The sequence below is a fragment of the Rattus norvegicus genome, chromosome 2 (genome assembly GCF_036323735.1).
Source record: "Rattus norvegicus strain BN/NHsdMcwi chromosome 2, GRCr8, whole genome shotgun sequence".
NCBI lineage: Eukaryota > Metazoa > Chordata > Mammalia > Rodentia > Muridae > Rattus > Rattus norvegicus.
The window spans coordinates 206,607,101-206,632,911 of NC_086020.1; the positions used below are offsets into that span (position 1 = coordinate 206,607,101).

General features: G+C 43.7%; 1 protein-coding gene and 1 long non-coding RNA gene across 10 annotated transcripts in view; one reads left to right on the top strand and one right to left on the bottom strand.

Moving 5' to 3' along the window:
- The first annotated feature begins 5 nt into the window (after positions 1–5).
- On the top strand, positions 6–24,761 carry Extl2 (exostosin-like glycosyltransferase 2). Of its 9 annotated transcripts, none has more exons than XM_039102428.2 (6): positions 18–427; positions 3,228–3,303; positions 15,007–15,151; positions 15,263–15,434; positions 16,405–16,475; positions 19,492–24,761. In XM_039102428.2, the coding sequence occupies exons 2-6, from the start codon at positions 3,299–3,301 to the stop codon at positions 19,975–19,977; spliced, it is 879 nt and encodes a 292-aa protein (XP_038958356.1). In that variant the 5' UTR covers positions 18–427; positions 3,228–3,298; the 3' UTR covers positions 19,978–24,761. The 9 variants fall into 9 exon arrangements, with proteins under 9 accessions (XP_006233278.1, XP_038958356.1, XP_063138005.1 ...); XM_039102427.2 differs by having other exon boundaries at positions 42–468; XM_063281932.1 differs by lacking the exon at positions 18–427 and adding an exon at positions 548–1,125.
- The window catches only part of LOC120100923 (uncharacterized), a 30,060-nt gene continuing 21,880 nt past the window's right edge, over positions 17,632–25,811 (bottom strand). Inside the window, exon 2 of the long non-coding RNA XR_010064392.1 lies at positions 17,632–19,783. This is a non-coding gene — a long non-coding RNA (uncharacterized LOC120100923). The remainder of the gene's footprint in view (positions 19,784–25,811) is intronic.

The following is a 25,811-nucleotide window of genomic DNA, read 5'->3' on the forward strand; positions in this document are numbered from 1 at the left end:
GAGGCGGGGGCGGGGGCGGGGGCTTCGGCAGGGGCGGGGCTTACGGGGAGGAGGAGGGACTGTGGAAGACTGCGGAAAGTCGGGGCTGAGAGCTTGGGGATCTATCACTAGCTAAGCTGGGGGGGTCCTATCACCTGAACTCACGAATGATATCCCTGCTGGCTCTCTGCAGACGTGACTGAGTGGTTCAGGGCCCGTGTCACCAACCCGGATCGTCCACCACCAACGTCCCCGGATGCAGTGCAGCCCGCTCCTGCCCCTTCAGCATTAACCCCCTAAGGACCTCAAATCCCCGCTGTGCCTTAGGCAGCATCATTGAAAAACCCAGGCGGCCACATGCTGCGCCGCCACTGCGCGGGATGTGCGAGGATGGCTTCACGAGGTCAACGCTAAGGGAGCCCACGCTACCCGCGGAAACCGTGATGCGGTACGCGATCGTTGAGTGCCTTGCAAAAGAAACTCTTAAAGGTATTTGAAAGACATCCTTTAGGAAGAGGGCCATAGAGTATGGCCTTGAGGTCCGCTCCATGCTATTTCTCCCCAACAACCTCAATTGGTTGCAGCCCTGAAAACAACCGCATACACGTTCCTTTAGCATCCTTGTCACCCCAAGACAGTAGCTGTCACTATGGTCTATTTCTGGAGGTGCAGACACAAGCCGGCTGGGTGGGACACCAGGATGAAGTGATGCTGGGGATGAGCCTTGTGGGCCTGGGCACACTCCAGCATCTTTCTCGGGGATTATTTAGACATGGTCAGCTAGCCCGTCAACATGTATGATTAAAAGTTGTTACCTAGAAGGGGGAACCCAGAAAGGGGGTCTGGCTTTAGAGAGGTGGCTTGGAAACTACAAAACGGAGCTTCTCGGGAATGCCTTTTTGCCTAACAGGAAGTGGAGCGTTACCCAAAGCGAGGGAGGGGTGGCCATTCAGGGACTGTCCCCTGCTCCAGGCACTCACTTTGCAGGCGGCACATTTTCTATCAATTAGACCAGCAGAGAGGTTGGAAGCCCGGTTTAGGGAAGTGGGTGGGAAGGAGGCAAGCAAAGGAGACTCCCCTTCCGATCTATGCTAACCAAGCTGCAAATAAACCCTGCTGGCCCCACTTCAATCTCCTGCACTAGAGGTGAGGCAACTGTAAAATTCTCTTTCGTTGATTTAATTTTTCCATTTGGGACCTATACCTATTTTGCCCTCGTTCTTGGAACTTTGTGGGTTGGAAGGATTTATTCTGTAACTTGAATTTTTTGAAGATATATTTTGTAATGTTTTGAAATGTTCGTCTTTAAAAGCTGCTGGTAACAAATGGCTTGATTCTGTAAGTTGTAGGACGAACATGTCTCTTTTGTCTTTGCCTTTCTTGGGTTATTTGCCATTATTTTATTTAAGCAAATATTCTCAATGAGTAGCATTTATTTACTTTTGAAAGGATATTTTTGTTTGTTGTTTGTTTAGATGAGTCTTTCAATTTTACCCACTGCATTGCTGGGGCAGTTCTAACTGGTTGCAGATTAGGTCGTTAAAGGCTAAATAGTTATTGCAATTGATTTTTTTTCCCTTCAAGACTGCTTTTTTTCAGTATAGTGGTAGGAATGATATATAGAAATAATCAAGTTTCAGCAACTGATTTCTAGCCTTCTCATCAAGGTCAGCTGCAATTTGAGCCTATGTGGGTTTTTTTTTTTTTTTATTCCGCCTTTGGAAATAAATTCTGTATTCCATCTTGCACTGTTGTAAATCTGAAATTGCTTAGCTGGCATAGGGAGAAACCCACATTACCCGTTATTGAATAGTTTTGAAAGACATTAAAGGAATTTAATTTCAGCTTTATCAGTTTCCAGAGACTCCTAGATTTACCTCCCTCAACACCCCTTTCCCCCAGAGGTAGCTCTGCTCTTCAGGATCTTCTCCCTGCAAACTGTGGCAGTGCTATTTCTCATCCTTAGCCCTGGACAATGTAAAGGTCAATTCAGCCTTAAAGGCATTTTCGTTTGCAATATAAAGCACGAAAGGACAGGCTTCAAACCAGGAAACGTGAAGTTCTTTCCCCTGTGCCTCACTTCCTTTTGTAATCTTGAAATGGTATCTGCCCTGTACATGTTAACTTATGTATAGGTGAGCATATGTCCCACATGTTAACATATGGCCCCCCTGTCAAAATTGGACTCTATTGAGTATCTAGTATGTGTCAGGCTCTGTGTTGGGTTTTGAGACTATAAACTGAGATAAGACAGGGTTCTTCTCCTCGAAGAGTTTTATGGAGAGGACAAATTAATGCAAAGAGAGAGAGGTGGAGAGAAAGACAAGCTCATCGGTATTTGAGAATTGCATGGTCTTTAAGTTGTGCACAAGGGATGAGTTTGAAACGGCGAGCAGAGACAGCTATTGCTCGATGAGCCTTTCTCTATATGCTCACCCACTCCTTCTTCTCCCACAGTAATTCTTATCATTACAAAAAGCGAGTGGGGGGACAATGTTTTTGATTCCTCGGCTCTGATTTAGTGGTCAGTGTTTAAGCAAGTCTGCGACCGGATGAAGTCTCCAGTCAGAGGTCCTTCACTCATCACAGGGACTAAATGGCTAGGGAAGACTGTAAAATAGACATGGTAATAAATTGATGAATGTATTTCTATTTTAAATATTTATGTATATAGTCAGTTGCTTTAGATGAATTGTGCACACTTTAGGAGGGGGTTGATTGAAGTGTGTGGAAGGTTGAACTATGAAAGCAGAGAAGATTAGAGTACGGAAATTCCTCCCATGCTGGGTCCAGTAATAGACAGCAAGAATGAGAAGGATACCATCTGTCAACCTCAGTAATCCCTGTGGCATTTGTCTGCGACCCTATTTTAGGCCCATGGTTTATGAGATACATCGGATCAATGTCCTGTGAAGTGTTGGTTTAAAAAGGAGTTGTGATACAGGGTAAGAGTAAAGACGCTAGGGCTAGAGATTAACTGGTGATGCAAATTACAGTCACGGGCCTTGGTGACCCTTCACTGTGTATGCTCTGGTTTCGAGTGCATCAATTGGGATCGTCTCTGTTTACTCTGTTTCCGGACCCTCGGAGAAATCTAAAAACCAGATCGCTGCAGTGTTAGTATCAGCCAACAATAAAACACTCTCTGCCTTATGTCTCCAAATGTCATTTCTAGAACCTAGAATAGCAAATTTTCATTTAAAAGTCACTCAAAGCATCACAGAGAATTCTTTGCTGTCTTTTAATAGTACCAAGAGAGCCTGTTCCCATGAAGCCCTGAAGCTGTAAGGAATGCTGTTGTAAAAAAATTAATAATACGATGAGGTAAGTAACAAGTTCTGTCTCTTTAAAAAAACAACTAAAAAAATCCAGTAAAATACATATAACATAATGTACCATCTCAGTCGTTCTTGCAGTTCAGTAGTCTCAAGTATTTTTATATTGTTGTATAACTGATCTCCAGATAAAACTCTCCTCCTCCACCTGCTCCCAACCCTCGGCAACCGTGAGTGTACATCGTGTTTCAGTGACTTTGGCTGTACTAAATAACCCGTGTAAGTGAGAGCAGACAGTCGTGGTCCCTTTTGTGTGAGAATTTGTTTCACATAGTTAAACTTCCCTTTCAAGGCTGAATTAAAAGTCCATTGTGTGTGTGTATAGCGCGCTTCCCAAATGGATGGTTATTTGTTCATCCGTGGACACTTGGGTGACTGGTTTTGTTTGTTTTGTTTTGCTCTGTATGACATTAGTGAAATACCATCATTTTAGTATGAGGTTGTTTTTCATTTGGATGTGTTGTTGTTGTTGTTGTTGTTGTTGTTGTTGTTGTTGACACAGGGCCTCCTCCATAGCCCTGACTAGCCAAGAAGCCATTCAGTATGCTTACCAAGTTGGCCTCTTAACTCAGGGAGATCTGCCTGCTTCTGGCTCTGACTATGAGTCCTTGGGTCAAAGGCTTGTGTCAATGGCAGGTGTGGCATACCTGGCTTAGTTCAGATTTTCTCCGTTGGTTGGTTTGTTTCCTTGAAACTGAAAGTTCTGGCAGATGCGGAAGCAGCCCCAGCCCTAGGGAGGTTAGACCACGAGGACTGTGAATTTTATGCCAATCTTGACTGTATAATGAGACCTTGTCTCCAAAAAATAAAAATTGTGGCTGGGACAGAACCAATTAGAAAATACCATAACACCTCTTTTAAGGTGGATCCACCGAAGTCATAGTCCAGATGTTAGATAAAATCAATACTTGTAGTTTGTTTGTTTGTTTGTTTATTTTAAGGTGGATGGAAGCCTTTCTAGGATTGAGCCATTGTGTATTGGCCTTTTGGCTAAAATCAAATGTAGTACCTGTTTTTATCAGTTTATCTAAGGATTGGGCCTGTGGCTCCATATATACACTACGTATGCACCCTGTCACTGATTGTACACTGCTGCGTCCATTATCTCTCTATATGGAATACTCTTACTGTCTGGAATAAAGCTGAAAACAGAGTCCTGTAAAACACAGAGAAAATACAGAGTGGCTCCTAGGTGAGTTGGGGATTTGGTTCTGTCCCACCACTCTGTGCTGCAGGAAATACTTTTCATATTCTATCCTACCTATCACATCTACAAAATGAAGTGTGCCTATTTTATTTTTTTTCCTCTTCAAAAATTAGAAGTACTATCAGTTGGAACCATTGTCTAATTAGACAGCTTGTGTTGTTATCCCTAGGCTAAGTGAGGGGAGGAGCTAAGTCTGCCTCTCTTCCCCCACAGTGCTGGGCACATGGTAGGAACCTATGAATATTTGTTGACAGGATAGAGCACCTGGGATTGTGTGACCTTTCCCCACTAAAGGGAAAAAGCTCACACGAATAGGAAGAACTCATCTTAGGCTTAGTATCTGAAAATACTTACAAGCCATAATTCATGTGCATGAATCTATTTCTCTTCAAGAAGTGACTTTGAAACTAGTTTCAGCTAGGAGGGAGAGCATTGCCGGACAGTCCAGGACTTTGTTGCCTAACAATCTTGCTCTCCTCTCCCCCAGTCTTCCTATTACTAAAACAGCTAGAGGTTCAAATGAAAAGCACCAGTGTCCTGAAATGGCAAAATTTCAAGATTGCAGATGGACTTGACTTCTTTTTGACCCAATTCTCAAACTAATTTTGCATTAGACTCTGCTGGGCTAAAAATGCTTTTCTATTTCCAGCTTTGTGCTTAGTATCCATTGATGCCTCGGGCCCTTGTACGTGTCTGCAATGTTCTTCTTAGGAACAAGGCCACCCCCGAGCCTCTTCTAGTAAGCTTGCGTTGGGTTGGTCATCTCCCAACACATCATTAGCATCTTGATCCTCTGTAATTAACTGACAGTTCCAAGAGAAAGGAGCAAGGCTAGGTACACTCTTTACTGCAATAGTTGACACCTGTGCACTTTGACGATCGAGGGGACCTCCTTGCGTGCCTCAGTGATAAATGACGAGATTGGAGGAGGCAGGCTGCATTAAAAACAATTTATACATGTTTATATTTTATTTTCTCCATAAATCACTGATAGTAAATTCTAATTATTGATACTAGCTCCCGACAGCAGGGTTGAGAATGTTGTTTTAAGGAGGAAGGAAGACAAGAAGAGCAGAAAACCCAAGACTGATGAGCTTTGGTGCAGACAGGCCGGGGAGAGCGGGAAGGGAAATGGAGACACAGGTGTCTCGTGACTGATGCTCTGCTTTGAAAGCTGCCAGTGTGATTCCCTCCAACTTGATTTATCCGTAACGGAATGGCTTGCTCAACCTGGCTGCCCACAGCAGAGGGCTTGGACGAAATGTAATTGGTCCAGAAGTGATTTTCTCGCAGCTTGTGCTGAAGAATGACCTGGTACAGCAGCGCTTACCCAGTCAAAGGTGATGCTGTACATGGAGATTTTTAAAAATTACATTTTATAGTTTCTGTTTCAGAACTGTGGTTTCAAAAATGTACTAAAGGCGAAATTAGGCCATCTAAAGGGTAGGGCTTAGGTGGTTATCAATGATAATGTGTGACGGGGTGTGTGTGTGTGTGTGTGTGTGTGTGTGTGTGTGTGTGTGTGTCTATTCTACCTTTTGTAGTTAGTTTAATATGAATACAAAATAGCAAAATATTGTTGGTATGTTTAGACTTGCCAAGCAGGTAACAGAAGTGAAGCTTCACTGGTATAAAGTGAGAGGACAGAGAGACAGAATGTAAGAAGAGCTGTGTGGCATTTCTACAGTAACAGTGACAAGAAGGAATTCCTGAATGTTGGCAAAATCCTCAAAAATCAGGGTCAGAGAGATGGCTCAGTGCTTTAGAGCACTGGCTGTTCTTCCAGAGGTTCGGTTCCCAGCACCCACATGACATCTGGCAAAAGAGGATGTGCTTCTGGCCTCCACCAGGCATCAGGCATGCATACTGTGTATTTACGCACCATGTAGGCAAACACTCACATGCATAAAAATAAATAAATCTTCAACAATATTCTCTTCTTAAGCTACCCTAAAACACCCAGAAAAGAAAAAAAAAACTTCAGATTGCAATAAATTCTAAAACTAAATTTTAATCTGTCAATGCATTCATTACTTTATTGCTCATAGAGACAATCTTGATGGAAGAAGGATTTATTTTGGTTCACTGTTTGGGAGGTTACAGTTCATCATGGGAGGAAAGGCATGGCAGTTGGTGGTTGGACCGTGCTGCTCACTACATGGGGTCAGCGAGGTCACAGAGAGGTCCACTAGACCCAGGAGGATCGATAACCCATAAGGCCTACCCTTGAGTGCCCCACTTCCTAAAGGCTCCACAATCAGAATTGAGTCACATGAACCTATGAAAGGAAGCTCAGGACCAAACTGTGACAGTCAAGCAGGTAAGAATTTTGTCTGCTCAGATTTGTTCTGCTGCCAGCCTGAGTCAGTCAGACACTCCTTGATTATCATTACCTCCTAAACCTTTGGGGAAATTCAAAGGATGATGATGTCCAACAGATGGTGCTTTCCCCCCAAGATAAATAAGCGTGTTCACCAAGAGTTTCTGTAGAAACTGAGATAGTAAAAAATATTTCCATTCAGAGTAACCGCAGAAAGATGGGGTGGGGTCAGAGTTGCAAATGCGAACAAAACTAGCCAGAGACTTGGGCTGTCTATTACTCAAGCACCGTGGCTACACCTGTGCACGTCTGTGTATAGAAAGAAGCAAAGCCCAGGTTCTGGACCGAGCTCTTCTTTCCACTTTGAGATGATTTTATCTCCTGGCAGGTGACCACCCTTTCCTGAGCATATGTATTCTCTAACCAAGCAAGTCCCAATCCTGGTGTTGAAAGTAGAAAAGTAGCCTCTATGGCTTGGGCTTGAGGTCCCATTTATGACTCTTTTGTTTCATCACCTAACGGTGACAGCCCAGGCCTTTTACGTAGGGAAACATTTCTTGAATGCCTTCCTGATTGGACCTAATTTACATTTGAATTTATCCTGTTATCTCTTTAGGCATCAGTTGCAAAATATTAGGGCAATTGGAGATTGATTTCTTTAATGTATGAGTGCTCTATCTGCATGTATGCCTACATGCATCAGAAGGGGGCATCGGATCACATTATGGATGGTTGTGAGCTGCCAAGTGGTTGCTGGGAATTGAACTCAGCTCCTCTGGAAAAGTACCCAGTGCTCTTAACTTCTGAACGATCTCCCCAGCCCAAGTTAGGGCAACTTCAACACAGATTTCCTCAGTCTGTTCAGCTATTTGGAGTGACAACACTGCCTCAGTGAGACAGATGTTACTGTGTTTCCTAAAGATTGCCACCTAGTTCCTCAAAATGTTGCCCCACAGTAGGACAGTGAGATGGCTCAGCAAATAAAAGCACCTGCTGGCAAGCCTGTCAACCTGAGCACAGTCCCCAGGACTCACACAAGTGGAAGGAGAGAAATGACTCCCACCAGTCGTCCCCTCACCTCCTTATGCATGATAAGGGCCACTCCCCACACAAGACAAATATATCTAAGAAAAGAGATACATCCACTCCAGAAAGGGTGATGGGGTGCAGTTGTAAAACCGGAAACAGTATCTGTCTCCATGTATGGAGTTCCAGGATGAACAGCAGTGAGGGAAAGTTGCACAGCACGGGTGGTATTTGCAAGAATCAGCAAACGTTTATTCACCCGGGCAGAAGGAGGCACTCTGTAGGTACGTGGCAAATACAGAGACCGGCTTGCCCCTTTGCCTCAGTTTGAACAGTGCTATAGTTTGAACAGTGCTATTTGCATGCACGATACCTGGCCAGGAGCTGTAGGCTGCTGGGCCATTGGCATTGGCATCTGTCTGCTCCAGCTCTCGTCCTGCATGTCTGTAGATGGAAGACCACGGTGTGAATGGACCTCCGCATTCCCACCTTGGGATAGTGGGGGGGGGCGGGGGGAGGCCTGGCTGACGAAGGCCTTTTTCTGAGCATCTGTAGTCTGTAATCATCAGTTTTTATGCAAGTACACATCCTAGAGAAGGAGCCCAAAGAGAAACAGTCTGTGCTGTATCGGGCAGATCTCGCAGCGAAATGGCAGAATCGTTATCAGCCTCCTACCATCTGTGGCACAAGATGAACGCGGCAGATCCTCGTTGTCGGGTGCCAAGATGCTTGCTGTGTTTCTACCTGATGAGCCAGAGGACATTTTTTTTTTGTTCCTGCTCCACTCTGGCGTATTTGTTTACAGCTTCTCTCTGCATAATCATTGCTCTTGGAGTCTGAAGAAACTAGCCCTGAGAAAAGAATCCAGCAGCACTGCTTCTGGCGACCGTTGATAAATAGCGAGTCTTAGAAAACTCAGATCTTCCTTACCATCTAAATGCATCCATGTAACTCACAGTTCATTCGCTGTGTATTGCTTTCTTTTTTACTTTACCTTATGTCCTCATTAAAAAACTCCAATAATGATCACCCAGAAACCGCTTCGCTCAGAAGTTGAAACATTCCTCAACACCATAAATCAGTAATTCCACTGCTCAGCACTCACCCAGGAGAAATGATAACAAATGTTCACGGCAGCAATACTGTTAATAATCCAAATGTGGAAACAACCAAAGTGCCCAGCCATCAATGAATAGGAAAGCAAAATGTGAAATATCTGTATAATAGTGTCTTAGTTAGGGTCTTATTGCTGTGAACAGACACCATGACCAATGCAAGTTTTATAAAGGACAACATTTAATTGGGGCTGGCTTACAGGTTCAGAGGTTCAGTCCATTATCATCAAGGTGGCAGCATCGCAGCATCCAGGCAGGCATGGTGCAAGAGGAGCTGAGTTCTACATCTTCACCCAAAGGAAGCCAGGAGCAGACTGAGTATCCCCAGGCAGCTAGCAGCATATGCAAACCATCACAAATAGAATGTTATCTAGCAGTGAGAATAGAATGGGTATGGGGAACAGGGGGAGTGCAGGAAGATGCTTCACTATTTAGTACTTGCAGTGCAAATGTGAGGGTCTTCAGGGCCTATATAGATGTCAGGCAGGTATGGTATCCCCTCACCTCACCCCCGACCCCATTCCTTGTGCTCCCTCCAGAGGCAGAGACAGAGTCCCTGGGGCAAGCTTTCTGTCTAGACGAGGCAGATCTGCAAGTTCCTGGCTCAGTAAAAGACCCTGCCTCACTTAATAAAGTGGATAACTGAGGAAGACACCTAGTGTCAGCCTCTGGAGTTCACACACATGTGCCCACCCACATTCAAGATGCACATGCATACACACACTGCATACACATACTTGCCTCTATCTGTGTATGAGATTAATATATTTTTGCTAGGTAAAAGGAGTAAGACAAAAAGCCATATAATGTATAGTTCCGTTCACAGAAATGACTAACCTAGGCATATTCATTGAGACAGGAAGTATATCTGTGGTTGTCTGGGGCTGGGGAAGGAAGAGATTAATGGGGATTGAAGGGACTGTCCTGAGTTCCCTTGGGACACTGAAAGTGTTTTGAAAATAAGTCATTGGCACTTACCTGCATTTTCAGCACTCAGGATGCTGAGGGAGCACAAGTTAGAATTTGAGGTCAACCTGGGCTACATGGCAAGACCCCATCTTTAAAAACAAAAACAAAACAATAACAACAACAACAACTAAAAACATAAACAAAATGTTGTGTATCCTCCGTGAGGATGTTAGAAGAACAAGATGTTCGTGTTCTTTAGATGGATGTGTCATATGCAATATAGCATTCCTGCTAAAGCTATAAAAATGTTTGGTACACAAAGAATTAATTTTTACATTCCTTGCCAGGTACTTTAGTGACAGCTATGCTGTAGTAGGCAGGCTTGCTACCCAGAAAAACTGGCCTTGGATCTGATGCCACTGCCATGTATCCCACTGTGGCTGCACAACCTTAGGCAAGTGTCTCTCCCTAAACCATAAATCTATACAGTGAGGCAAGTAAATATTGGGGCATCTTTGACAGCTTTGTCCCGTGTTTGCACATCACAAGGGAACACTCAGGCTTCTCTGCCTTGGCACTTGGGCGTAACAGGCCAGGTAGCACTCTGATGTGGGTGCCATCCCGCTCACTGGGACATCTACCCTCTAGATGGCAAACAGTATCCCCACTTCCACTATGACAACCCAAAACATCTCCAGACTGGGCCAGCTATTGCCTGGATGGTACAATAATCCCTGGTTAGAAAACCTCCTGTGGGCTGGAGAGATGGCTCAGTGGTTAAGAGCACTGACTGCCCTTCCAGAGGTCCTGAGTTCAATTCCCAGCAACCACATGGTGGTTCTCAACCATCTGTAATGGGATCTGATGCCCTCCTCTGGTGTGTCTGAAGACTGCCACAGTGTACTTATATATAATAAATAAATAAATCTTAAAAAGAAAAAAGAAAACCTCCTGTGTAGGATAACAGTCTATCAAAATAACCAAAAGGTTTTGCTCCTTCCCTTGGGTGCCCAGGCTCTGCTGCACACCAAGCAGGGAAGGATTGGAGCAGCAGAGCCGAGTTCCGAGGTTCGAGTCTTCCCCTGGGGTGTCTGGACCCCAGTGCACACTCCTGGGGGAGGAGAGAGGATGAGGCAAATCTGGAACAGGTGGATCAGCAGGATTCTGGTCTGGCAGTGAACGCTGGAGGGAGGAGGTCTCATCTGAAGATACCAGTGTTACAGCTTTTTAGTGCTACAGTTCTTTTAGACAAGCTTCAGACAGCTCTCTCAGACGGTATTCGATGAAACGGGTTATGCAATACAGTTTATTGGGGTGAACAGGGACTATATAAACCTTGGAAAGTGGGAAGGGGTTCTTCTTAGGGTGAAGTTTCATTGGCTGAAGTTTAAGGTTCTGGGGATAGCTCATTTGCATAAAGAGGCTCCCAGGAAGTTGAACCTGTAATTTTGCAAAGGATTATGTGATATTCCTCAGGTAGAGTGTGGGGGTTGGGGCTCCCTAGATAAGGTAGAAAAGAGGCAAAGGAGCCCTCCATTTTTCAACTAGCTCAGAGGAGCTATCCAGACATGGTGGACTTTCACTGAAAATCGCAGGGTTTCCCAACAAGACAGAGCATCAATAAATATACACAGACATGTGTATATTTATTTTTTAAATGGAAAAAAATAAAGGAGAAAAATTGGGATTGAGAGCAAGAGCGAGGCGGCCGGGCTTATTTATTTCTCACGTCTTCACATCTCACTGATGTGTTCGTTCATGTCCCGCTGAGAGCACAAGCTATGAATGAGGTGATAGGGTCGGTCTTTAGAAAGAAACAAAACACAAGAAGCTGAACTGTTCTCCAGAGTGCATCAAGGTTGGCAATGGGCCTACAAGAGTGCTTGACTTCAGCTGTTCTCGAAGTAGTGTGCCCCTGGTACTGAAGTTTAGAAAGTCCTCTCTTTTGCACTTCCATGCAAATTTTAAAATTTGCATAATTTAATTGCTGCATTAGTTAATACACGCCAAATGAAATATTTATGACCTATCTCTAAAGACATAAATTATTCAGATCTCCAGAAACCTTTCGGATACAGGTAAAGTAGGGGATTAGAAGGTGTTTGAAGGACAAGACTTGTGTGATGGTACAGGGGACAGACTCCAACTTTGGTGTATAAAGGTGACACTGTCAGTCCAGAGTGTGTTTGACATTGTCAATAATTTGCAATTATCTATAATAATAAATCTAGTCTTCCTTAAGCGCCAGCCACCTTGGTTGTTTGAAATATGATCTCTCTCTCTCTCTCTCTCTCTCTCTCTCTCTCTCACTCGGATATGGTGTTCACCCACTAAGCTCAACTGGGCAGTAAGCACCGAGAACCCACTTGTCTGTCTCTGCAGAGCTTACCACACTCAGCTTCTCACAGGAGTGCTGAGGGTCAAACTCGGGTCCTCAAGCTTGTGTGACTAACTTCATCCACTGATGTGTCTCTCCCAGACTCTCCTATTCATTGTCATCCTGAGAAATCTGTTCTGTTGACTTAAAGGTACTTTTGTGTTGACCAGAAATTCCTAGTTGACTTTTTTTTAATCTAGTCTCTTCATTAGTGAATTTCTTTGAAGAATCTATTTTCCCAAATCTGGGTTTTATACTTGTAGACTAGGCCCCTAAGGTGTGAGGACTGGCCCCAAAGTGAGGGAAAAAGGCAGACATTTTATCTAGACTGTACTTGGTTTATCTTGAAATAATATTAAAGACTCAGGTACCTGCCTAGAGCAGGTTCTGAGAGCAAAGCCTAAGGAATCCACTGATTTTATCTCTTTATGGTGCGCTGGGAAACTATGCAGGGAAGCCTTGCTTCCTACTCAAAGACAGCCCTAGGGGTTATATTGTAAGACGGTTACAGCTACAGCAAGCTGGATTCACCTACTGGCAAAGTGGATACGAGACAGTTACCAAAATAACAAAGTAAGGACATGCCTGAAAAGCTTAGTGGAGGTTTGTGGGTGTAATAAATCGTCTGGAATCAGAAGCAGGGTTAATTAAAAACCACCAGTGTTGGAGCAGGAGGTAGCAATCCAGGAAATGACAATGTGTGGAACCAGGAGATAATTTCTAAGTCTGTAAAATTGACAGTAAGATTTAACCCATACGTTGGCTAGGTTGATTAGCTAGAACCTTCTGACTAGTGAGGATACAAGCTATCCTCTTCGGCTGTGTTCACCGCTACTATGATTAGCTCAGGAAGAGTACTCTATTTTGTTAGAGATAAGGTCTTAGTCTGTATTAGGTAGCCCAGGCTGTCCTGGAACTTGCCATCCTCCTGCCTCAGCCTCTTGAATGCCGGGATTGCAATGTGCATCACTGTACCTTGGGATCTGTGCTGTGAGACCTGGTCTTGTGGAAGCACAACAGCCCCCCTGGGGGTCTTAGTTACTGTTCCATTGCTGTAGAGACACCACAGCCAAGGTAACTCTCACAGAAGATCACATTTTATTTGGATCTTGTGTACAATTTCAGAGGGATACTCTATTACTATGGTGTGGGGAGCATGGCTGCAGGCCGGCAGAGGTGGTGCTGGAGAAGTAACTGAGAGCTTTACATTCTGATGTCTATAGATAGCAGAGAGAGACAGAGACAGAGACAGAGAAAGACAGAGTGAGAGAGAGAGAGAGAATGGGGTGAGAGGGGGAAAGAAGGGAAGGAGAGGGGGAAGCTGGGGGGACAGGGGGTACTTTTGAAACTTCAATGCCCACTCCCGTTGACACACTCCTCCAACAAGGCCACAGCTCCTAATCTTTTCAAACAGTTCATCAACTGAGATGATTTAGTCCCTGTGGGGGCTGTTCCCATTCAAACCACCGTGACCCCTACTTCAACATGCATGTGAATCCTGGCAGAGCAGCACGGCCCACAGGCTTGAACAGCCTGGCAGACAGGCATGGGCTTCCTGGAGGGAAAACCTAGTGCTGTTGTTCAAGTTGGTGAGTAGTCCCAGAAAAGTTACTGCATCCCCACGAGCTATCTAAACTGTCAAATGAGAAGAAGATGGAGGAGGACAAAGGTGGGAGAAGAAGAAGGAGGGGAGGAAGAGGAAAACTGTAGCTACCGCCTGCACATATCAAGCTAGACAACATTCTCATCATGAGTGGAGGGGCCCATGAGAGCTATTGATAGTTGATGCTTCAGGGTGAGAGAGACATGGTTTTCCTTTTCGCTTGAAGGGTATGGCCCCGGAGGTGGACTATACTCCAGGGGTAGACCCAAACTTAGGCACGTATGGTCAGCACAAATTGGTCTCTGTGAGTTATAGCGGGACTTTCTGGACCCACCAGTGGTGAAAATAATGCCAGCGACTTACTAACTTTTATTATTGCTTAGGCCTTAGGTTAGGCTGCAGCTCAGCTAGCTGGACTGACTTAATCCTATTATCCTAGGTCAAGACCACCATTTGACTAGTTCTTTAACTCACTCAGTCCGGGTACATCTGACCACCTCGGTGTCCTGCTGGCAAATCTCCTTGAGTCTGATTCTCCTCTTTGAGACCCTCTCTCAGCCCAGAAGGCCCGCCCTCTCTTTCCTGACTAACTATTGCTCATCAGTCCCTTATTAAGCCGACCAGCAAGTGAGGAAGGTGAATGTCCACAAAATACCGAGGCAGGGGATGACCCCTAAGAATAACAATACCGAAATCCTCCCCGTACTTAGCAGACTGCACGGAGAGCAATCAGCAATGGAAAAATACAAAGACAACCTTCACGCAGAGTACAAAAAGGTTACCCCAACAGTGGGTTCTTCTTAAAAAGCTTAAAAAGAACTTGAAGTGGTGTGGGAAGTGGTGGTAGACCTGGGAGGAGCTGTGGGGCGGAGCCTTGGGGAGGAGCTGTGGGGCGGAGCTGGGGCGGAGCTGGGGCGGAGCTATGGGGAGGAGTGGGAAATGCTTATGATCCAAATACATTATATGACGTCCTCAAAGAATTGGTAAAAATACATTTTTAAAAGGATGTAAGACTACTTTTTTTAAAAATATTTGTCAGGCCAAATCACTTTACAAAAGAATGTAAATCCCTGACAAAAGTGATCAATGACTTAATTGAAACAGTAACTGTATTATATTGCCATCTCTACTCCAGGGGTTGCCACATCTGCAAACTTCCGGGAAGAGTCATGGGGATCCGTGTGCTCCGGTTCTCCCTGGTGATCATCCTTGTGTTGCTGCTAGTAGCTGGAGCTTTGACCAACTTACTCCCCAACATCAAAGAAGACAAGATGCTCACTGTGCGTAGGGAAATCAAATCCCAGAGCAAGTCGGCCCTGGATTCGTTCACTCTCATCATGCAGACGTACAACAGAACAGACCTCTTACTAAGACTCTTAAATCATTATCAGGCGGTACCGAATCTGCACAAAGTGATCGTGGTGTGGAACAATGTGGGAGAGAAGGGACCAGAGGAGTTGTGGAATTCTCTAGGGCCTCACCCCATCCCTGTCCTCTTCAAACCACAAACGGCAAACAGAATGAGAAATCGACTCCAGGTCTTCCCTGAGGTGGAGACCAACGGTGAGTCAAAGTTGATCTGATAGGTCTGACAGGGCGCCTGTGGTGTGTGGGCGGACTTCCGGCTTTCAGGGAAAGCACCGTTCAAAAGGCACTTTGAAACACTTAAGAAGGAATTTCCAGATTTCAACAAGCAGCTTCCGGGGGAGGGGGCAGCGGGGGGAGGCTTGCACGGACATCTTATGATGATGACCAAGGGGACAATGTTAAAATATTTGTAGAAGGTATGCTGTGTGGCACAGTACACACAGAGTGTATATTACTCACTACAGGAAAAGTCATAAGATGGCAGTCCTAGTCGGGGTTACTGTTGTTGTGATGAGACACCATGACCAAATGCAACGTGGGGAGGAAAGGGTTCATTTGTCTGACACTTCCACGTCACTGTTCATCACTGAAGGAGTCAACATAGGAGTGTGGAGACAGGAGCTAAAGCAGAGGATGTGTGTGTGTTGGGGGGAGGGGTGTTCCTTACTGGCCTGTTCAGCTTGGTTTTTCTTTATAGAACTCAGGACTACCAGCGCAGGGAGTGGCACCACCCACTGGGCCCTCCCCTGTCAATCACTAGTTAAGACAGCACCCTACAGGCTTGCTTACATCCTGATTTCTAGAGCCATTTTCTCAGTTGAGGCTCCCTTCTCTCAACTCAAGTTGACATAAAGCCAGCACAATGACATTTACATTTAATGTATGTGTAACAGTTTCTCTGGGTATGATTTTCTTGAAAGCACCTTGGCTTTGTTTAAGCGTGCATTAGTTTTTTGAGTGGATGGATTATAATTGCATGATGGTATTTTCCCCTCAGGCAGAACTTTTTTCCCCCCAGGGGACAAATCTCTGTAGGAATACATTTTTTGACTTAGTAATTGGGTTCAGAAACAGTCAGTTTGAATGGTCTGTGTAGACACAACTTCATCTTCCTGCGTTTTGCATCTCCGTCTGTTCAGTGTCTCTTTTCTTCCTTTCCTCACAGCGGTGTTAATGGTAGACGATGACGTGCTCATTAGCGCCCAGGACCTTGTTTTTGCTTTCTCAATCTGGCAGGTAATGGTCCTATATTTTTCATGATACCATACGGGTAAAGTTTAATCCATGTGATACCTAACCAGGGCAGCTTAGTTTTTTTTAATGGAGGCTACTGAAGACAGTACAGACAGTATCTAAAACCATAGCTGAAATCGTCCTAAGCCAATCAAGAGTTTCAGAGCTTAGTTAAGACAGCATGAAGGTTGGCTTTAACATCTTCTTGTACTAGGAGGAAAAATTGGAACCACCTTCCAAGAACAATGAAACGATCTGGTGCAGCCAAGACTACAATGCAGTAAAGTTTCCCCCAGACCATCTGTATCCCAAATGCCAAATGTATTTGTGTACTAACAATGTAAGAAACTTGTTATACAAGAAAGCATTCATCGCCTCAACAAAATTGCATACTAGTTGTCTTAGTGTTTTACCGATGTGAACGGACACTGTGACCAAAGCAACTCTTATAAGGACAACATTTAATTGGGGCTGATTTACAGGTTCAGAGATTCAGTCCGTTATCATCAAGGCAGGAGCATGACAGCATCTAGGCAGGCATGGTGCAGGAAGAGCTGAGAGGTCTACATCTTCATCTGCAGGCCTCGAAGAAGACTGATTTCCAGGCAGCTAGGACTGGGGTATTAAAGCCCATGCCCACAGTGACACATCTATCTCAACAAGGCCACTAATACTGCCACTCCCTGGCCCAAGCATATATACAAACCATCACACTAGTTGAGCCCATGTTGAGAAATTCTGAGGTCATATTTCTGTACCATTGTGGTGGCAGGTGTTTGTTTCGGCTTTGTTGTCCCTAAATGCCAGCTTGAATGAGCTGGCATAAATTGCTTGCTAGCTCTCCCACTGAACATATACTAATCATAGTTGAGCTTCACAAGCTATATTACAGATTACCTGAATCCAGAAGTGTGCAGATCTTCTGATTGAATGCTGTGCTCTCCTAGTTGCTCATATTTGTAAGTCCTCCCTAAGGCCACCTGCCACATAACACCACAGGATAGGAAGGGCAGGCGGTGACGGTGCTGTGCCAACATCGGCCTTCTAGAAGCTGCTGATTTCAATTTCATGCCTACCTATTGATCAATGAATTGTACCTTTTTTCTATGCTAACAGATTTTTCCTGCCCCCAAATGAAATCGTCTTAGGCAAAAAGTTGTAATGTAATGCTTCATTTATGAGAATTCCACTTAAGGTTTTGGGGTTTTTTGTTTGTTTGTTTGCTTGTTTGTTTGTTTGTTTGTTTTTAAATCACCCTTCCCTAAATATAAAGATAGGATCCGGTACAATGCAAAGAACGTAACACCCCTCTCCTTGGCAGATGAAACTCAAACTGGGTGAAGTTCACATAGTTCACAAGAATGAATTAAACTTGCAAATTTTCAATCCTGTAAATTCAGTGTTTTCTTTTGTTTGTTTTACCTTTGCTAAGTCCCTCCTTAATAGACTTATTTTTGCTACTATCTATTCATATCCCTTATCTGAATGTATATGCATATGTGATTTATGTCATATTTACTTATATAAATTCATATTTTTGAAAAGGAACTTATAAATGGATTTTAATAAGCTACTAGTTATTAACATGACCAGGAAAGCCCCCCAATAATTGAAGCAGAGTCCCATGGATTTTTTTTAAAATCAGCTTTAGCTCAATAACTAGGCAAATTACTAATCTATTTTTCTATATGCTAGACTGCTCAGTTCCCCAGCTGTGCTCCCCAAGTGCTTGCTATTTGAGTCTTGCCCTATTTCTGCTCCTTCAGCCTGTCCTCAGGACCCACTTTTCCTGACCATGTGCTCAGGATCCACATGGCCTAATGAATGTAGCCTTCCCCCTCTCTCCATCTTTGTCTCCTTCACCTGCTTCTTCCTCCTACTTCTGCTCCTCCTCCTCCCTCCTTCCTCTTCCTCCTCTTCCTTTTCCCTCCACCTTCTCCCTTCATTCCTCCCTCCCTCCTCCCCCTCCTTGTGGTCCATACCTGTGTCTCCCAGCCAGGTAACTGAAACTCCACCTACCTCTATTCTCTGCGGTAATTGGCTGTAGCCACTTTAATTTAACCAGTAGCTTTAGATTTAGAAGCAAGGTTTACACAACAAAGGCTGATATACAACCAGATCTTGGGAGCCAGTATTTAGCATTTGAATACATATCATTTAAAAGAACTATCAAAAAAATCTGAGAGGGATAAAATATTGTTTAAAATCAATATTGACTTTTAAGAACATTAAAATCAACGTTGAAAAGCAGTAAAAAAAATTCTACAGTTGGGTGGTGGTAGCACAAGCCCTTGATCCCAGCACTCAGGAAGCAGAGGCAGGTGGATCTCTGTGAGTTCCAGGATAACCTGGTCTATAGAAAGATTTCAAAGACAGCCAGAGCTACACAGAGAAACCTTGTCTCAAAAAAGAAAACCAGGATCACTTACCTCCTATCTCCTATAATAATATTCTTGACAGCAAGTTTTCTTTCTTTCTTTCTTTCTTTCTTTCTTTCTTTCTTTCTTTCTTTTTTTTTTTTTGCTTTCGTTTTGTGTTATTGTTGCTGGTTTTGGGGGTCTGGGGTTCATTTGGTTGGTTGGCTTGGTTTTTTGAGAGGGGGTTTCTTCTATGTAGTCCTGCCTGTCCTGGAACTCATTCTATAGACCCTCTGGTCCTCCTGACTCTGCCTCCCTAGTGCTGAGATTAAGGGTACATGCCACACACACCAGCATGATCAACTTTTCTTAGAGAAAACTTTGAAGGACTAGACTCCCTGGGGATTAAAATTTGTTTGAATCAGATGCTAGAAGTGGGAGAATATTTGTAAGGTAAGAATTTTTCAGAGAGTTTTTGGTTGTGATGGAATTTAAGCTGTAAGCTTAGCCTGAGACAAACACTGTCTAGAGTTGGGAAAGTTAAAGTGAAAAAATAAGGAAAATGCAGAAATAAAGAATAAGGGAAAGTTGACGAACCAGCTACACCATCTGTAATACATAAGCATCTCTGTCTATGTCTGCTCCTTTCTTTCTCTTTTCAGCAATTTCCGGATCAGATCGTAGGATTTGTACCTAGAAAACACGTATCTACTTCCTCCGGTATCTACAGTTACGGAGGCTTTGAGCTGCAGACTCCTGGGCTTGGAAACGGCGACCAGTACTCCATGGTGCTCATCGGAGCCTCCTTCTTCCACAGCAAATACCTGGACCTCTTCCAGAAACAGCCTGCAGCCGTCCACACGCTGATCGACGAGACCCAAAACTGTGACGATATCGCCATGAACTTCATCGTCAGCAAGCACACTGGCAAGTCTTCAGGGATATTCGTGAAACCTATAAACATCATCAATTTGGAGAAAGAAACCAACGGTTATTCAGGAATGTGGCATCGGGCAGAGCACTTTCTGCAGAGATCCTACTGTCTGAATAAGCTTGTTAACATCTTCAGTGGCATGCCCTTGAAGTACTCCAACATTATGATTTCCCAGTTTGGCTTTCCATATGCCAACCACAAAAGTAAGATGTGAACCAGAAACAAACAAACCCAAAACACCTCTTGGTTTTCAGTGGTTTCTCCATGCTGTGTGTTCTTTTGCTTTTTTTTTTTTTAAAGCAACACCGTGAACTTTTATCTAGTCCACAAGTCTGTATAATAGAAAAAAATATGCAGTACTTCTCAAGTATAAAACACATGGACTTCAAAAGCCAAAAAGCCGACCTTACCAGATAGTATTTCTTGTAAAGAGCTTTTGTCCAAGGTTGTAATTCCTTGGCGGTAATATTATTGTTTACATCTCGAGGCTGCTTTTGTTTGAGCCCTGGCATTTGCCTTATGGACCTACAGCGAGCTGCTTCCAGAGACTCAAAAGAGACAATTTTCAACTTTTCAGTGAAGGTTGATTGTTTTTATTTGAAGCCTGAAATGCCTGCAGTATAGGGAAAAGCCATGTGAGGAGAGTTTAGTCTGAACCCAGTGTTGAGAATCAGGAACATTCCTGGTTGCCAGTGTCCTTTCTGGCCCCTCTAAGCAGAATTGACTAAGCCCAGCATGGTTTGGACAAAGCCGTCAGTGCTGGTGTTTTTGCTGTTATGCCTGTCGTGACTGGGAGTGTTAAGTTTTCATGGCTGACTATTGTTTAATTGTTTGGGGTTTTGTTTGTTTGTTTGTTTTCGTGAACCTACTCTGCATGGATCACTAAAATGTGCCCGCCATGTTTCTTAGATGCAACTTATATGCAACAAGGAGTCAGTGTGCTCCTGTAACCTGCCACCGTGTGTGACCTTGAGAATCGACATTAGTTCTTATATTTTCCAGAATGTGTTGAGTAAATATGTATAAATAACTTCTGAAAGAGCGGTTAAATAGAAGCTAGCAGAAATTTAAAGACATAGTATCAAAGATCTTTATTATTAAAGCAGAGGCTATCTTGTGAGTATTACACAGAAGTGTTTCCATCCAGAACCCATGATTTTGTTAGGATTTTTCAAGCCCCGAGGCACTATTCATCACGATGAAATTTCTCTTACATAGTTGCAGAAAGTAAAAAGGACTGAGCCCTCATGTGGGAAGGCTGTGGGGTACCCTCAGGAGTTCACTGTTCCTACTACACGCTATGGGAGCCAGTGTCTGCACCCTTCCTGGTGTCCTTTGGTTTGACCTGTTCACCACTACTGAAAAGGATTACCCTATCAGGCATCCCAGTGTCCCTTTTCTTCTTCTCTTCATCTAAGGCCTAAACATTCTCAAAAGGCGTGAAAATACAATACTGACAGCCGAAGTTCCACTACAAGATCTTCCCACAGTCAGTTCAGTGTCTGTCTGTCTAACAATGGCGTGTGTGTGTGTGTGTGTGTGTGTGTGTGTGTGTGTGTGTGCGGGTGTGTGTGTGCATGTGTGTCTTAATGCAATCAGAAATATATTTCGTTTGATTTCATTAAAAGTCATGTCAGTTATCTGCTTTCTCCAAATTTGGTAATACATTTTTTTGCCTCTGGTTGTCCGCTGTCAAATAAACAAACGTCAGTGGTCCACCATGTTACTAGCTAAGCAGGCTGCGCTGGTGATTCGTGCCATGTTTCTCTGTGCTCCGCAGTACTGCTCACAATGAAGCCGAAAACTTGTGCTCACCAGGAATAAGTTTCCTACTGGGAAAAATAGTCCCGTGTTTGATTTCCTGCTGTTCTAAAATTTTGTTTTAAATGTGACATTAGAGCATGTGAATTAGACTACGTTCTCACGTGTTATAAATAGTCAACAAAAGTACATTTAGGTATATTCAAGAAAGATTTGTACACTGGCTAGACCTCCTAAGACCATGAAAACCTCTTACTCATGCCCCATATGATCCAAACTCACCGGTGCAGGCTCAAGACTACACCTGCGAAGCCACACAGCTCAGGAGTGAATCCTATAGGTTCTGCTGTCAGACTTTGGGTGGACATCCTTGCTAGACATCACATTTAAAGAGCCCCTGTTTCCTCATCAAAATGTGATTGTTTTTCTTCATTTTTTTCTTAAGAAATGCCTATATACCCTAAACATTGGAAGACTGAGAATAGGTTAATATTCACAGTTTTATTAAGAATTGGTTTTAAAGAATAGTATGGTATGCGTTACTAGGGTACAGTGGCTTCCTTATTTCAGATGTTCAAAGCATTAAAACTGTTGGGGTGTTTTAATGCTAGAAAACCTGATATCCACCAACTGAAATCCTGAGAGCACTGTCTGTGCACAGTACACAGGAACCGGAGAATTGTTCCTTGTTTTCATTCTTTTCCTCATATACTTTTCCCCTTCGCTTTGTTCGTTTAGAGACACACAGTCTTATTCTTTAACCTGGGCTGGCCTCAAACTCAAGGCCCCTCCTGCCTGGGTCTCCCAAAATGCTGAGATTACAGATATGAGACATCACACCTGGCTCTTCACGTCAAAGCAGTACGTATTTATTCTATCGGTTTGGGCATGGTCACAACACTGTAAAGAAATCAAAGATCCAGCTGTGGTGGCTCACCTCTGTCATCCCAGCACTCAGAAGGCTGAGGGAGAATTCCAGTGAAGATCAGCCCTGCCACAGGGTAAGACCCTGTATCTGTGTATCTGTGTGTGTTTTCACGCCTGCACGTATGTGGGCATGGGTGTGGGCATGGATGTGTGTATGATATTCAGAGGACAACTTTTCAGAATCAATTAGCTCATTCCGCCATGTGGGTTAGGAGTATCAAACTGGATAGACCACCCTACCTTACAGATCTATGAGCGCATCCCATGATTATTCCCTTAAAATGAAGTCCAACAAAATTGCACATCTGTATCTACCTAGTGGGATTCATCTCATCTGTTATGGGCTTTGAGACACACTATTAGATTCCTCTAGAACTGTTGCCATGGTGACACTATTAATAGACCATCTGAGAACACCTGTTTCCCACCAGCCTTCCTGACTTCCGCCATCCTGTCATCTACTCATTCCACATAAACTATCTGAGGGCTACAGAGTTTTAAAGGCTTCTCTTTCACAGAACTTGATGTTGAGAAGGCTAAACGGGCAGGCAAAGAACTGTCCCAACGACAGCTCAAAGGGCAGTGGAAGAAGCTTCAGGAAGCTTTAGAAAGAAACTATTTCAAGGTTGTTGCATAGACACATAATTCACTACTTATGTCAGTTTCTGTCTTATTAATACTTCCAACTTTGTTCTCTTTCCACCCCACTCCAACACACACACACACACACACACACACACACACACACACACACACACACACACACACACACACGGCCTGCTCTTGATTCACCTCCATCTTCTCTCCTTTCATGAAGTCTCTCACAATATAAAACCCAATTATTTTCTAACACTGGGTCTTGCCCTTCTTAGTGTCCTTCCCTGTAGAGTAAGGATGAAGCACTTGCCCTGAAACTTTACATGTTGCACTTCTTCGTGAAGGATGCTACATACCAGAAAGATCTTGGCAGTGCCCTCAGAAATCACAGAAAAAGGACCGTGCAGCTAAGCGGTTGTTTTTAAAGTTAGTTGTGAAGTATGGGTATATCAAAATCATACTGTTACAGCGTGAAGAGAGAGCAAGCCTCTGCAAATACCAAAATACACTTTAGTAAGCCCACCAGAGCAAAGGGATGTGCTTGCTTGCTTTTCGTTTGTTTGTTTTTGCTCTATACTCCACTATGGTCTTTAGTTTGTTACCTGGGCTAGCCTTCAATTCAGGGTCTTCCTGTCTTAGCTTCTTTTTTTTTTTTTAATTTTATTGTATGAGTACACTGTAGCTGCCTTCAGACACACCAGAAGAGGGCATCAGATCTCATTACAGATGGTTGTGAGCCACCATGTGGTTGCTGGGATTTGAACTCAGGACCTCAGGAAGAGCAGTCGGTGCTCTTAACCACTGAGCCATCTCTCCAGCCCGAGCTTCTTGATCACTAGGATTATAGGCCTGGGTGTCATGCCTGGCTCCAGAAAGAATTTGCATGAAGCATTTACATGACTCTAGAGCCTCTGTATCTTAGCATTTCATTTATTGCTGAGAGAAAATATTAAAAACTCAATTGGGACTTTATTTTTTAGTTCTTTTTTTGTTTTGTTTGTTTGTTTGTTTGTTTCACAAGAAACCAGCTTCATTTCATACCAGGTGTTAACTTGGACTAATCGTGTGTGTGAGTTTGTGTGTGAGTGTGTGTGTGTGTGTGTGTGTGTGTGTCTGTCTGTCAGTCTGTCTGTCTGTTCCCTGGAACATTTGGCAATTTGGGAAAAATAGTTTTGGTTGTTACAACTGGAGACATGCTACTAACCACCTGTATATTAAGGGTGGCGTTGCTCAGTACCCATCAATAAACAGGGCAGATGTGACAGTGACACAGCTGAGAAAAAGCCTGCTTAGCGCCAGTTCTTAGGTCATTTGGTTATTATCTACGCAGCATGCTTTCTCACATGCAAGTTTCATGCTAATGTGTTGCCTGTGTAACAATGCCTATTGGGATGTAAACTCGAGGGGAAATGTGTTTGTCTGATAATACAGCCAGTGTGCAAGGCTATGAGCACAGCCCCATCAGAAAGTCACAGACATCCCCAGGGATGGTTTATTCAGACTGGTCCACATTCCCCCTCCATTCTTACATCTGAAGAAATGCAGAAGAGATCTTGCTTTTTTGAGAAGGACTTGGGGGATGGGGGGGAGCATATTTTGGAAGTGCCAGATAGCAGCATTACATAACACTCTGTGTATTCGAATAACACATCTTGAGTTTGAGAAAGCGGACATCAATGAATTGGGAAAGGCTAAATAAAATTTTAAAGCATGTTTGCATGTATAAGGGTTTTTCTTTTTGATTTAAATCACAAGCAAATATGCATCTAGTGAAGGAATACAGAATAGGAACATCACGGGCTTTTCTCCTAGAACCTTCCAGGTATCCAAGATATTTTAACTTACTTTTCTCACCTTCCTCATGGAAGAAAGGCGCAAACTAAATGATTGGTAAATGTCTTTCCAATTATAAAGTTCGATGATCCTAAATCAGAGTGTTGAATCAGTTGTTCTTAAAGGGAGCAGCCATGGACTGAACATGTAATTAAGTTAGCTCAGCTGGCACGCACAAAACCCCAGGTTCGGTCCCCAACACAGCATCAACTGCATGTGGGGACACACACCTACTACTCAACAGAAAGTGGAGACTGGAGGGTCAGCTACATGGCAAGTTTGAGGCTACCCTGGGCTATGTGGAACCCTATCTTCAACAAAACCAGTAGTGCTACGTCTTACTTTCTGGCAAGAGAAAATTCTACCTTGGAATATCCCCATCTTGAAACTTGGTGCTGAAACTTACAGCCTAGGCCCAACTGTCCAGAGCAGGGTCTTGGAGTGAGATCTGACGTAAACATTGCTGTGTGTCATAGTGTCTGAGGATGGGTCATCATATGACCAGTACACTGGGACAGGCTATCTCTGAAGACACTCATTCCTTAACAGCATTTCTTTTATAGCAGTGGTTCTCAACCTGTGGTCGCTACCCCTTTTGGGGGGTGGAAAGATCTTTTCACAGGGCTACCTATGACCTTAGGAAAACACAGACATTTACATTACGATTCATAGCAGCAGCAGAATTACAGTTATAAAGTAGCAATGAAATAATTTTATGTTTGGGGGGGTCGCTGTAACATGAAGAACTGTTTGTTATTAAAGGGTTATGACATTAGTAAGGTTGAGAACCACTGGTTTATAAGGTACATATGGAAAGTTGCCACAGCCTTGCAAGAATCATAAATTTCTACTTACAGACACTAATGTAAACCTAGAATGCAATTACAAAATTTGAAGATCAAAGTCCTACTTACAAAACACAAGTTTTAG